This window comes from Embiotoca jacksoni, unplaced genomic scaffold (genome assembly GCF_022577435.1).
Source record: "Embiotoca jacksoni isolate LCO1_2020_lvr unplaced genomic scaffold, fEmbJac1.0.p SCAF_8, whole genome shotgun sequence".
Lineage (NCBI taxonomy): Eukaryota > Metazoa > Chordata > Actinopteri > Embiotocidae > Embiotoca > Embiotoca jacksoni.
Window position 1 is genome coordinate 20,357,132 of NW_027185436.1, and position 15,417 is coordinate 20,372,548.

Sequence of the window (15,417 nt, forward strand, 5' to 3'; positions counted from 1 at the left end):
CAAATGAAATCTATCAGCACTGAACACACCACTCCCTTTCACTCTCAGGACATCAATCCATTTCCAACAGTAATTTTGGTGCAATGTGGGTTTTTTTTGTGGGTTTTTTTTTTATCTCATGAACTGTAACTTAATCTGAGAGTCCCTCATTCGATAAAGGAGGATGCTTCCATTTCACATCGCCATTTGAAAAGTTAAATGTGCATTAAGTTAGAACTTATCGACCTCCATTAGCAGAGCAGGAAATATAACGTTGTACGTTGTAAAGCATGTTGGACCGACATGTTTCTACTGTAGCCCTGAAGGGACAAACCAAACACCGGCATTTTTCGTGAGTTTTTCTAGCCACAATAGCTTTTCCTACACGTTTGGAAGGGGGAACCGAGGAGTGTGCAGTGGTTACCATCTTCAGCCTCACCACTACATACCACTAAATACTACATTATGAGGTGAACAAGTCATAATACAGTGTAGTTATAAGAGTTTTTCATTGACTAGAGGATATGATTACTTTTAAAAGGCTGAAATCTTAGCACCTATATCCAGACTGACTTTGTGTTACCTCACATGGAACCTTATCTTGAACTTTAATTTAATGCCTTTTAAATTTGACTGACTTGGAAGAGAGAAGAAAATAAAAAGTTTAACATTTTTTTAAATGCAATCATTTGCTATCTTGCAGAGAGTTACACGAGATGACTGATATCAGTCTCACATTTAACCAGGATTTCGGATGGTCACTAATTTACCCATTACATTTTGGTTGTCACTGCACCCTGCCAAAAAAATAGTCAGACACATAATCCCCCATAAAAACACAATGTGTCATCTTTACACTGGATTAAATAAATGATACAAGTCTTGTAAATTTAGAGTTGCTGTTCTTCCTGTTATGAAATTAAGCTGGCCACCTTCATGTCTTAATATTTTACTTATTATTTATTTTAATTTGTTTTATTGCTTCATTTTGTTGGGTATATACTGTATAAATGCATTGACTTCTCTTGCAAGTTTCTTGCTTTAGTTTCATATTTAGAGCACCGACTTGAGAGTGGTATCAATCTTTCATCAGCGTATTCCCCAAAATGTCAACATGTTCATCTACGTTTCACTGCTCATGCCACGGTTGACTGGATTTTCGTCTACTTCTGACTATTTATGACCTGCAGATGCTATTAAAATCATGAGATCTGTGGTAGATATCTTACCCTGGACAGAAACACTGCTCGCTCTCTCCGGTCTGATGTGAAGATGAGTGATGTTTCAAAGCGTTTGGAACTGAAGGCTCCCTCGTCCATGGAGAGGCCAGATAAGAGACACTCCCAAAGGTCCATCATTTCATTTCATACCTCCGTTCCCTGCCTCATCTGTCCATACATCCATAAAATGGAGGATGTGTATGATGGAGAGATAAGGTAGATGCAGCGGCCTTTTTAACTGTGCCTGTCAAAATCTAATTCCACCCAGTTGCTGCCCTTCGTCTTTGATATGCCTGCTGATTTGCTTATGCAGCCAAATCAGCGCGCGCCAGTACTCTTCAAATACTTCGGCCTTGTCAAATCATTTCAAGTTTTCAGCCGGAGTCTTAGACACCCAACAGAGGCAATTACGTGAACAGATTAACTAATGCTCAGATAATGAACTGGATGAGACAGTCCACTTGCCAAGTGTTACTGTATTTCCTGGAGTTCACAGAGAAAGCATTTCGATGCCTCTCCAAGTAATTCAATAGTCTGGAATAGTGGAAGGATTTGAAATGCGCGATTCACGTGAAATGTTTTTAATTAGCTTGTCAAAATGTGCTCAAATTAAGGTGGGAGTATCTGCAGTCACTCTTGAAAGAGATTTTTTAATGAAGTTTATGATTCACTTGGATAATAAGTAAGCTGACAGGGCCTGTCTAATTACTCATCCCTCTGGCCCTGAACACCAAAGTGGCAACTCTCAGAGGTATGCTCGCGCTCAAGAAGTCATGTCATATTTCCGAAGCCATCTCAGGCAGCACAGTATGCTACATGTCATTGTTAAACGGTAAACATGAAGTATGCTTCCCCAACACACAATCTGTTGGCGTGTAAATTTTGGATATAGCATGGATCAGCAGGATCTGAAGAGACAACAAGACAATATAAATCCTGAATTATTTATGCATGGAACGCATAAATGCAAATCATGAGCATGTTTTATAATGTCAGCTGATTTAAACCCAAAGATAAATTCCACAACAGCACAAAGCTTATGCGGAGCTTTTCCACTTTGCCATACGTTGGCAGTAAGACCTTCATAGCTGCTGTAATTCCTCTGGAACAATACCCGATCTGACTCATTTACAGCTGCATTCATTCGCATTCGTCTTTCCTCCCAAACACAGATTCAGGCTGGAACATACAGTAATGAGCCATTGAGTAAGTAAACCTGAGTCCATTAAGCCCTAACGGATTGATTCAGCCACTAAATAATGCAGCCGTGGAAAAAGACAAATGCTCGATCGATATCCAATGCTATTGTTACCTTTACGTAGGCTTTATTGATGGAGAGCAGTTGGTTCCTTGCGTGTTGTAGCTCTACATTGTGGTGAGAAAATGAATCAGTCTTCTGCCAGGGATGGGACAAGCGAACAGAGCAAGGTATTAGTTAAGGCTACCTAAGGCCAGTCGAAGAGCAAAGGCAAGACGAATAAGACTGAAACCAAACTACAAGTTTCAAACCAAGTCAAGACCTACACTGCCAAAAACTCAAACGAGAATCTTACTTTCTCATCAGCCTTTAAATCATGCTTCTTTTATTTTGAAATGTAAGAAGCTGCACCATATGGAGCCACCAGATTGGTTGGTACATGGGTGCCTTGTCCAATATAGCAGTCCTCATTATGGTATTTATCCAATAATTCTCCACATTTATCTACTTCCATTTGCTAAAGTATAACATCAGAGTTTCTCGGAGGCCTTAGATTTGTTCTCATCTTTGGAATGACTCAGTTTGTTGGAAAGGGCTCACATATGGTGAGCGCCCACTGTCATTTGCTCTTTGATGGACACGGGCACGCTGTTGATTTCGAAGCTGCCTGAGTGGCTGGTGTCCACAGATGGCTGCAGCTCATAACAACGTTTCTGTCCTTTTCAAGGTGACTGCTTTCGCTGTGGAGGGCTGCAGCCTGGGGGAGGAGTCTGGGTCAAGCACTGCTGAGATTTGCGCGGCTGTCGAACGGCAGAAATATTCAAGATATATAATCTGTGGGATCTAAATGTTCCTGAATGCTGAAAACACTGGAGAACCCTTGGAAACAAACACAAAAACAAACTTCCTTTACAGGATAACTCTTGATGTGATATGTTATGAATGGCCAGAGACAGCACTGCTGTTCCCCGGAGGAATTCGGCTTATCAGAAAATACTTGCTTGGGGCTTATCAAAGCTGTCCATGATAAGCCATTGTAGCTGCAGACGACATGAACATTTACTGTATGAATCCTGGTGAAGCAGGAGTGTCAAGCCCTTTATTACCACCACAATATTACATTCTTTTAGAAAGTTGAAAGCAAACAACAGCAACAACTCAGCCATGTGCCAGAGCAGTCCTGCGCTCACCATTTATATATACACAGACTGTATGAAGATGATTTTAGAGGCGTGGAAGCCAGCAGAAAAACACAAAGACAATCATTTATTCTCGTAGAAATCTCTGTCTTTAAAAAGAAGAAAGAAAATGTGTATTCTCGGACGTGTGTGGCTTTGCATTCCCATACCATCTACTATGACTCTGCCATAGTCACTGTCATAACCCGCAGATTGGACCAAAACACAAAACATGACCCTGTATGAAAGTTACTGTTTACCCAGATTACAGACTGCATTTTTTTTATGGGCTGCACTTTCATAAACTTTCATCAAAACTGAGAACACATTTATCTTTCAGCAAAACAATCCTGTGGACAAAATATCATGTTTAAATTCTTAAATAATAGTGTTAATTTATTCCAACAACAGATGTTTATGTATCACCAAATATTCTCTCTTAAGTGAAACGCACAGAGTAGTTACAGTATAGGAGTGAATATGAAGATAATATACGTGTTTCTTCATCCTACCTTTAACAAATGAACACATCTGGAGAAACACTCCAGCCCCCTTTGAATGCATTTGTATCGACATATCCAGATGGCCTGTGAGGTTAATCAACTGTGTTAAAGTGTCCAGGTTTTACATTTGGATCAGTGGGGCAGATGTTCTCAGAATAAACTAAAGGCAACATCGGACTGCGTCTACCAACTGCTACGAAGCCACACCTGTTATTGGACCAGCTGAAATAATGCTTACCAGCTCATCTTCAGTGAACTTTTTTATGTTGTTGTTATGTTCATTAAGTAAAGTTACCATCTGGAAAAATAAGTCGACTGTGATATGAGAGTAGTGGGCGTCATGAGATGCATACCGTTGGATGAGCTGCTGAGTTTACTGTCTGGTAATTCATAAGTCCTAGTCAGCGGACAATCTGTCTTATAAGAGAAAGTTGTTTTAATTTAAATCATAATCTAAAATATAGATTTTCATTATGAATACATGTTTTTTTTTGTGTGCCCAAATGGTATACAGCGATTGGAAAGAGTTTCCATTTACAATGTATTTGGAACAACAAACAACACAAAGAAAATGACAACTGTATTTCATAATAGAAAAAAATAAGACCTCGCTGGATTTACATTGAATTTGTTCACAACAAAAGCTAGCTCATTTTGTGGCTAAATAGAAGCATGATAAAAACTGGTTCACAATTGATTCACAAAACAGTTAGTCTGAGTATTAAAACTGAAAAGTCAGGAGCTGCCGCTCTCGAAGTTTGTCAGGACTGACAGGTTTTAATCCAGACAGTAGTGTTAAATGATTGTTCAGTCTATTAAAACGCAGTTTATGAAACTTTTCTGGTGCTGCTGAAAGTTTATCTCCATCAGGAGTGTATTCCCGAAAATTTTAATTTTGTAAGAATTTCAATCACTCTTCTATTGTACAACTGAGCAGGTGTGAAGCGCTGAAAGTGACAGCTTGAAATTACTTTTAGAAACACCTTTCTTAGCACAGCTTGACATCCTCAGCAACATGAGGCGCTAACATGTTACATACAAATACCTTCAGAAACACTGCATGACTGCAGTCTTCACCATCAGCATTTACACAATCACCACAAAATAATGTCCACTTCTCTGCAGGAGTGGAACAAACCATCTGTCCTTTTTTATTAACAGGGTTTTTGAAGCCAGACCGTGTGGGGACCCTGCAGCTGAAATCGAGAGAATGGGAGTGATTGGGGGAAATACGAACAGGAAGTATAATGTTGCCAGTCAGTTAGTTAGCTCTGGGCTACAGCGTGATAAAGCAGGAGTATGATTTCTGATACAAATTGTGGCAACTGGGAAAGGTTTTACTACTAAAATCAATCTGTGATTTACATATAGTTAAATGTTTTACACATAAAATTGATCAAAATCAATTGTAAACTCATAATAATATATATCGTGAGTTGTTACCCTGTAAACTGTCAACACACTGTAATATCTCTGCTTTAGATACAGAGGGAACCAAGCGAAGTGTAATTATGTCCCACTCCTGTCTAGCTGCTGGTACTGCTAGACTTTAATTAGCTCCATTCTCCTCACTACGGAGAGATTATGACCAGATGCCTCGAGGCCTGGCCCAGGTGGTTATGGAGACGGGGCTTCAAAGGACAAAAACACTTTTTTTTGGTTCATTACTTCTGAAAGGACTTCCTGGTGAGTTTAATAAATGTCATCAAGACAAGCAGGCTACCCCTTGAGATCACACTTGAGTTTCTGGAACTGATTGATTGGACTGTTATGAAAATGAGACAGATTTCATAAAGCAGCTTGGATGGTTTCCTGATGACAAAGTGAGCTCATGGGCATATTGTGTGGGTAAACTCATCTAGACTCAGATCAGTCTTCTCTGGCTGGAAAACCGTTCCCATCGTGTTTTGGCTGGCAAAAATATTGATGAATGAAATTTTTCTAGGGCTGCACAACTAAACACAGTAAAATACTTTTCATTCGTGACCTCAGCTACATCAAAACAAGCACTGCCACTTAGCGAGTTAGCGAGTGAGAGACACCGACGAAAGGACATTGCTTCACAATATACAGGTTCAAAAGTTAAATAAGAGATAGCAAGCGACTAAAGCTGATAGTTGCGAAGGAAAATTGCGAAAGACTGATTCTTTGATGATTTCAAAATCTGATGATTTAAAAAAAAAAAAAAGATTCTTATTTTATCCAGAATTGTACAAAAATTGTGTTCATCATAAAAAGTAAAATGTCTGACTGTAAAAAAAATATGTAGAAAGGTTTTCCTTCACTTAAGGTTTCAACGGTACAAGCAGGAACAGCAGCTGCAGGAGTAACCCCTGGTAGATTTGATTTAGTGTCATATTTGCAGACAGAGTTACCACAGTATTATACCAACGCCCACAGGAACTTTGAAATGAAAGGCAATGTCCAGCTCTCCCGAGATGCCATATCAGCAAAGACTCAGCAAAGCGGGAGGGGTGGGAGACACATTACAAGATAGAGTCATATTGACACTTCTGGCAGAATTCATCATTTCTGCCCCAAACCATTTTTCTCTGTTTGCAATTGGAGCCTTGTGTTAAGTTCAGACATGCCATTTACAATCGTTTACAAAATGTGAAGATATCAAATGTCTTATGTTTTTGATTGGATGCAGCCGAAGCAGAAACCATTAACCAGCATCAGTTCCTGATTCAATAGGAATACATATGCATTATTTTATTTTTTTCAACGATTATAAAGCTTGCAATATATGCATTGTGGCTGTACATGCATCTATCCTTCACTTCATGCTGCTGCGAGCATCTTCTCTCCATTTTCTTTGTGTCTGCAGTTTTATCCTCACTTCTTTTCATTTACAAGTCCTACCCCATAAATTATTTCATGCCTGAACAAACAGAAAACTTCAGCGAGACCTTTCATTCATATTACCTTCCCTTGGTTTTATTCTATTCTCTTCCTCTCGGAAACAAAACCACACGCAACGCTACGTGCTTCATAATCATCCCAGCCTCCTTTCTGCTTAACAAAAGAGGCCAGTTCTTCGCATCCTGAAAGCCTTTTTATTTTTCACCCAGAACAGGCCAGCAGAAGCCACATCTCACTGTAAATGATAAATACAGTGTAACCTTTCAGTGTGAACCCTGCTTTTCATCAGAGCCCCTGCAGTCAGATGATACTGGGCAGGCTCGGCTATTGTGAGCTGCCCTGGCTAATTGTTAAACATGTTCATGTCAATCAAACCTATCCCAAATGGCAACTCCTCAGCTGGCACCACAATGAGCTGCCTGAGCCGCCGTAGCCTTAGAGGAGTAATTGCGGTCCACCCGCCAGCAGCCAGACTCCATTCTATTAGCGGTTGTACATTATGAATGTTTGAGGCTGGTTGTTGACTGTAAACCTATTCAAGCTCGTGCATGTGCTGAATGGCCCCTTTTTTCCTCTGGCATGTGTTTCATTTCCACACAGACAGGCCAAACAGGAGGAGAGGTAATTGCATTTGTGATGGCATTGTGTTTGCAGACAGAGAGGGATATTATCTCCACTTCATGAATCAAAAAGCTACAGTAAATGAGAACAGAGTCAATGAGGAGTTCATGTGTGTGTGTGTGTGTGTGTGTGTGCGCGCGCGTGTGTGCGTGTGCGTGCATGCGTGAGCGAGAGCCAAAAGAAGTTCACTGTTACACTATATCCAACTGTCCAATAGAGTTGTTCTAACTTTATTTAGCTGCTGTAGCTGAATTGATCTCCCCCACGAACCTCGTATAACACGGCTGCACGGTTTGTTAGGTACATATAAGCAGCTCTACTGAATGAGAAAACACTGTGTAACCTTGGGGGAGTCTGTTGGCGGTTGGCATGTAATCCTGAGTTATCGCTCTATGATAATGGAAAAACAACTATCAGCTGAAGACACAAGAGGCCACATGATTGTGTCATTATTGTAGATGGTAACAAAAACATGCTATTGATATAGTAGAAAAGTTGCTCTATGTGGAATAATGGGAGCCTCTGAAATGGTCATCAACAACTATAAACGTCTGTGGCTTCAATAAAGCACTGCAAACCAAGATCCATTCTCTGGCCTCCGTTCAAGTGCTTTTTCAGAGGCGGCCCGACACTTCAGAGGTGTCGTTGAAGCCATCTTGAGATTTTGAAATGGATGTGGGGACAACGTTAAATGAAGGAGCGGGATCTTTCAAGCATTTCTCATTCCAATAAGCCCAAGGAGTGCGTCTAGATTCAGAAAGGTTCCACTTGGCTGGAGAGAAACATTTTCTGAATTTAAACGCTAACCAATTCTTCAGCAAGCCTTTCGCTCACATGAAGCGTTAAATTCAACTCAAAGCAGCAGCAAAAGCGATCTACATTTTCCATATACAGGCTTTGGAGCCTTTGGGTTGCCTGAAGATTTGCATTAAGGGGATTTTTTTTTTTTTATTCTCCTGCACATCCATCTAAGAAACTTTGTAAAGTTTAATCATTGCTTCTGTTGACGCCTCTAGGTTTTGTATCTTAAGCTGTATCCCTCTGGCTGGGAAACATAAGAAAACTTCATCATAAGCTGTTCCAAAGTCTGAATATAAATTTCACAAATCATTTCAACCACAACAGTTCATTTAAGTATTACTCGCTCAAATATTGGATTTGTAATTATGGCTTTTTGTGTGGCCTTCCTGGTGCACAGCTTCACACACGAAACCCTCCAGCTTTGAAGGAATGCCTCATTAAAAAACAACTTTTCTTGCAGCAATTCTCAGAGAAATGTCATCTTCCTATTAACACTGTGACTATTAATTTATTTTAAAAAGGAAAAAAGTCTACATTTCAAGTTATTCTTCAAAGTCTCCTTCTGCTCCTTCAGCAGCAGCTCGGGTAATAATGTGGTCCTTACCCGCATGCCCAGCTCGATGTTCTCGCCTCCATAGACTTCCATGCCAGGATCCAGCAGGCCAATCTCTCCGAAGTATTCCCGATCTACCACAAAGGAGCAGCCAATCATAGCTGGAGTTCTGGATGAGCAGAGAGAGAACGCATATTAAGCTTCTAAATTAGTTTTACACCCATAAACCTTCCAAAACCCATCAGAGTTTTTCTTTTTTTCCCAAATCAACCTGAAAAAACACATTGAACCACAGTAACAGTGTTTTTATAGGAAAGTAAAAGTTTTTAGTTAATGTACCTTAATGTAAATATCTAGACAGGACCCAGTTGTGGTTTGGCTTCTCAAAATAACAGCTTAAAGTATATCTATGCACTGAGAAGTTGGCTTTTAATACAACAAAGTGAAGCTTCCTTTAGCCATTAATCAAGACCAAAAAGCTCATTTACTGGAGATGAATGCATGTGTGCAACATATCTGTCTGTTTTCAATGCTCTAGAAAGGGTCTTATACCAGATGTAGGGAGACATGATGAGGAAACAGTGTCCTGCAGCAGTGACTGCAGAAATAACATTAGTATTACGATGTGGACTCATTTGAGCGTGGAGAACACAAAGGGTTGAGTGACAGATAGATGAATGAATTATAGAAAATCTATCATCAGCCCAATTTAGTTTAAAGCCTAAATCACCTTGATGGCTTGATGAATGTAAGTTCAGTATTGACACTAGTTTTATCTCTGTTTATGTGTCTTTAGCTGTGAAGCGCTCCCTAGCAATTCTTGATTTTTGGGGCCGATGCCAACAACGATATTAGGATGTCAAAAAAAAAATAATAAAAAAGACATATTTGCTGAAATATGTTTTTTACGGTTTAACAAGCTTTACTGTCCAAAATGACACTAGTGCATTGGAACAGTGAACCTCACTGGGAAGGTAATAATTATAAACAATTATAAAAAAAAAAGAAAAAGGAAAAAAACACCAAATAGAACAATATATAAATGGCCCCAAACACGTATTTCTCGATAACGATTTGAAAAACAACGTTTTCATATCGGCACATATCAGACAACATATACACCAACAATAATATATCCATCGGGCTATACTGAGGAAGACTGCAGATCTGGCCTATAATTATCTATGTTTATAACTGTGCTTTAACTTTAATAGTATAATTCGATACAGTGTTAATATAAAATATTTATTGGAGCTTTGATATTTAGATGCACTTAAAAGTACTATAAACAATAGAAATAAATAAAACATGACACTAGCCCTATTCATCCCAGTATAAGCACCTAAAAGCCCCTCCAGGCTGCTATTCAGTACTCAGGACAAAACCCCACAAAAAGCATTACATTCATACACAGTTCTGAGGTGCATTGTTTTTTTTTCTGTAAAGTGACCAATGAGCAGCTGGATTTTTCTTTTTCTGGAATGATGCCCGGGGTAAGTTCACAATATATATTTATACACAAACAAAGACACACACGCACACGCACACGCACAGACACACACTGACACACACACAGAAAAGGCAAACGTGTGTCTGCCACTTCAGTTTGAGAGACACAGCAGTGGCAAGTACTCTAAAGTGCTTCAGGAGCTGCATTGTGATTCATTGAGTCTGCATTAAAAGCGTGCACTGAGCCGCACAGTGTGCGAGCCAAAAAGGAAGGTGCTTCTAGGTTCAGGCCGCGTATAAAACATCGTCTGGACCATCACTATGGGCTGTCATTTTGAAAATCCTGGACCAGTAAATGAATATAACTCTGACACAAGCACCTCTCCCCAACCATCATTTTTCCAAGAAAACAGCTTTTCCACTTGTGTTTTTAAAGCTTGACAATCAAAGTAGAAGTTATACGCGTGGTGTCAAATTGATTGAAGTACGTCAAAATAGAACATTTTACAGAAACCACAGTGTAAAAGTATAAAAAAAAATAAAAAATGTTGCACTTTTAAAAGTGGTAGTCACTGATTGACATTTGTAGTTGAACAGTCGTTAGGGTAAAGATTTAATAGTGCTCTCCGTTAATATTCATGCCTGCTGACTTCTATACTTTTATTTCCTGACGTAGCCTCAGACAGTCTTGTTTAAATTATAAGGGGGTGACAAGGAGGCTTTCAAGAGCCATTATTTGCTCTGGCTGTGTAGATAAAAAAAAGGACAGACACAGCACACACTCAGCCCTGCTCACCTCATCCTTTCTCTTCTCCTGACAAGTGACCTACCTTACACTACTGCACAAACTTTGTGCAGATCTCTGAGTGTTCGCTTTGGGATAAGCTTCCCGGTAATGTAAGCACTGATTCTGTGTTTAACAACAGACTCTGCTCCTTAAGCCAGATGCACGTGACAGTGAAACTAAAACCTCAGCCTGACCAATTTCTTTGTGATGCATCACATAAGGCATAATGTTGTAAAAGAAACAACATCACACTGATAATAGTCAGAACTTAAGTGTGTAATGTATCAGTAATTATAAGTGGGAAAAGAAATAAGAGTAAATTGCAGAAAAGTTTGATGCCTGATTTGTCTGGTGTGCAAGGTGATCAAACAAGCAATATTAAGGCCTGAACAAGTAATCCCCCTACGAGCAGCCAATTAAGTAAAACCAATCAACAGAAGCCAATTAAATGAACAATTCTAACTAGCTGTTCTTCCAAAACATGCAAAAAATAAGAGAGGCTGAATTTTTCACGTCTAGTTTTGGTCTCAAGAATCACCAAGCGACCGACTCATTCCCAGTCAGTCATGGACAGAGGAACCAGCCACAGAGGAGAAAACACCAGTTCTCTTCATCAACACCAACTCTCAACAAACCAGAAACGGTTTCTACCACATAACTTCTGGACTCCATCAGACATCACAGATTGATGGGTGGAACCTTCTAGTGGACTTTTAATGTCACAAGGTTTAGTTATTTATAGTGTGCAGATGGTCCGCCTGCAGGGCTCATCCGCCCCTCGCACCCCTTTATCTCTGACCCCTGCTTGCTGTATGAACATCTGATACATATATGCATGATAAGGCAAGATAAACACTGTCATTTAAAATTGCTCACATCTCTACCAGATGAAGAGACAAAGCTGTTTTTTTTAAACAGACATCAGGATTGTTTTGACCTGTCATTTTTAAAATTCTGTGACAGCCTTGTTGATTGAAGTCATATGGAAATGTAGGAAATGTTTCTTTTAAGTAATTTCCTTCATTTATAGACCAATGTCATCAAAACTTATACTTCTATTTGTCTGTCTACACCATGTCCTGTCCGTGACTCTTAATTATTCATGTCTGATATTCACATTTTCTTTGCCTAAAACTGATTTAAACGGTGTCCTTTAGGCCACAATGGATGACAGACACAGATATCTCCTACAAAGCATCACTCTCATCCAGACGGACAGCTTTCCACTTAGGAAACAACTCCATGTGATGTTGGCTGAAAATTTCTGCTTCTGTCCTCACATCAGAACCACTTAGTGCCCTTTCTCACTACCGTCCTATTCTGTCCTGTTAATAATCACAACAGTCCCCAAACAAAGCCTATTTTTGTCAGGTCTTCAAAACTCTTACAATCCTCCGTACTCTTCGAATATGGTGGTTTTATGTCGTCTTTTATGCTTTTTTGCTCTCTTTGTTGTTGACTGTGTCCAAACAACCAGAAAAGGCTTTGAGACTGAGCTCTGAGGGGTCACAGAGCTTCTGTTGTTGATGGGCAGAAAACCTTGAGGAAGCAAGCAGGAGAATGATTTCCAATAGAAATCCACACAACCGACACTTCAGCCGGCCCTTGAGGCGATCTGTCCATTTGCAGCAAAGTGTCGATAGGGAAAACGAACTAGCTCTGCAATGTCTGAAACTCTCCTCTTATCTTCCTTACATCTCAAAATCTAGCAGCTGATACTCAGAAATACAGGATTTTCACGGAGCTTTGATAAGACATCCAATATTTAGGTCCACGGTATAAATTGTCATCATATTGTTTGTTCGTATGAGCCACGCAGTATCAAATAAAAGTGTTATTGCCTTGCCTGTGCTGGACGGAGCGAGGTAATGAAACTGGTTTGAAATTCAAAATCGAACAGCATGTGTTAATATCTATGTGCTCGGTATGATAGAGGACATTCATGTTTGTAGCGTGTGGTTAAAATGCAGCAGCCGAGACCTTAAGAGATACAAATCAACATATTCTGTTTCCAGCCAAAGTTCAATTTACCCATTGGTTTACAATCAACCGACAAGTTACCGATCAATTTCACAGCAGGACCAGGTCGACTCAAAACATTTGTTTTGTTGTCCTAATTCATCTCAAGCATGTGATTCTGTTTTGTTTTTTTGTTCACATTGAAATGTAGCCCTGTTGGCACATTTCACATCTCAAATCTTCATTTAACTGTCTGTTTAACAACATATGTTTAACACTGACTCATGCAGCACAGTAGATACGCTATCTTTTATCTACATGACCTGTGTTCAGAACACAAGTCAGTTGTTTCCATTTTACTGGAGTGTCCTTGAGCAAGACAGAGAAGGTAGATCAAAGCTGCTGTTCTATCGCCGACCCTGACACCTCACCTTCCTGTGCAGGACGGCTGATTACATTTATATTCCCTTCGAATGCTGTTATAGTCAATCCTGAAGTCAAGATTTGATACTGTCGCAGTAAAAATTGCAACAACCACACAGCAACATTTGCAATCCAGCAGCCCCATGAATATGGAAAAGATGAAAAGGAAAAGCTAAGCTGCCTCATGTTGGCTCTGGATTGACCTCCTGTGCTCCTCTTCTGCATTCCCTTTGGCTTCACCACATTAAAACAAACACCTACAGAGTTACAGTTCATCCATGTGAAGCAGCATATGAAATGTTCAAGGTGTCCTTTGATGTATTCAAGAGGTTCAAGATGCAATGAACCTGTTTTCAGTCATAAAGAATTTATATTTCCCAAAACACTTTGAGGGCTGACTTACCCTGAAAGACTTTCTATAAAACATACTTAAAAACAACAATACAGCTAAATATTATCCTGGTATTACCAGACTCAGACTCTGTGTGAATATATGGGTCTGGCTACACTCAGTCGGATTGTTTCCAGTCGTTGCATCCTAAAGGACGTAGACCTCGGGTTAATTTAAAAAATGCTGGAGCAGCCTTTAACCAATCAGCATTGACCGCCAAATGATGTATGTTGTGCGTCAAAACTCGCCAAGCTGTAAACATTGTGAGCAGAGTGCAACACCATGTCGGTGAATGACCACTACAGGTTTTTGTTTATTTCAGGAATTGTTCTCGCTTCAATTCCTCCTCAACTCTTCCAACAATGATACAACAGTTCGTATCACTTCATCCCCCTCTACCACTGCTGCCATCACTGGAACTACAGCTAGAAACAAAAGCTTGACTTCAACAACACTTAGCCACCACCACTTGTCACTGATTGGTCCACCCTTCAGAGTGGCTGAGTGGACCTTCATGTGAACAGAGATTCCAGACAAAAAGTCAAAAGGTGAGTAAAACCAGGCTAGCTACAAAACACTCACAGTCCAAAACTCTCTTTAATCTCAGGGGATTAATAAAGTAACTACCTAACCTACCTACCTAACCTACCTAATCAGTCACAAAAGAACTGTTACAGAGAACTGAAGTGAAATGCTTCAACCATTCCAGATCAGTTTAACCATTTGGACTTAGTAGTTAGTGATATTGTAGCTTGACTTGGCCAACCAGATGTTAATTGGAATATGCAACCCATTTTCATCCCAGGGCATCAAATACTGCCATTTTGTCACAGTCCATTGGCATCTCAGAGATACAAACAAGGTAACTCAGGTGTACGCACCAAATACAATGTGGTTAGGTTCAGGAAAAAGTGATGGGTTTGGGTTAAAGGTGTCACAATCACAATTTCTTTGGATTTAGCCACTAAAACTACTTGATTATGTTTCGGAAAAGATGATGGTTTGGGTTCAAATAAGTAATTTTATGTAAGTAACATTGTGTACATCGCATAAGTTGCTTTCCATGTAAGTTGAATATTTTATGTGATGGGAGTATCTGGCGATCCTTAAAAGAAATCTATGCTCTCTCACTGACTCAAACCCCTTCTCCTTGGTGAATCTCCTGTGTTTATTCCATCCAACCACCTCCAACCTCCTTCACTCCAATTGGATTTTACCAAGGACACACATAACTACTTCCAGGACTGTATATGAACATAATACAACCCTGTGCTGTCCTCCAATCAGGGGTTGTATAATAGCATCCCCTGCTCATATTCAACACACAATTACACTAATGACACCACATCGCCATGGCCTCATGATCCTGCATCAAAATGATTATATTCATCACGGTAATTAGACAGCTTTCTGCAGGCAGCCTCTGTTTGTGTGTTTGGGTGGCACACCGGACTGCAAAGCACCTGAATTTGATGGTTCCACACATGAAT

The 15,417-nt window shown here is 39.8% G+C and overlaps 1 protein-coding gene across 1 annotated transcript in view; it reads right to left on the minus strand.

The window, feature by feature from the left end:
• Positions 1-15,417, minus strand: part of galnt9 (polypeptide N-acetylgalactosaminyltransferase 9) — an 80,348-nt gene that overhangs the window by 24,249 nt on the left and 40,682 nt on the right. The window contains exon 6 of the mRNA XM_069178425.1: positions 8,970-9,087. Coding sequence (XP_069034526.1) covers positions 8,970-9,087 — 118 coding nt within the window. The remainder of the gene's footprint in view (positions 1-8,969; positions 9,088-15,417) is intronic.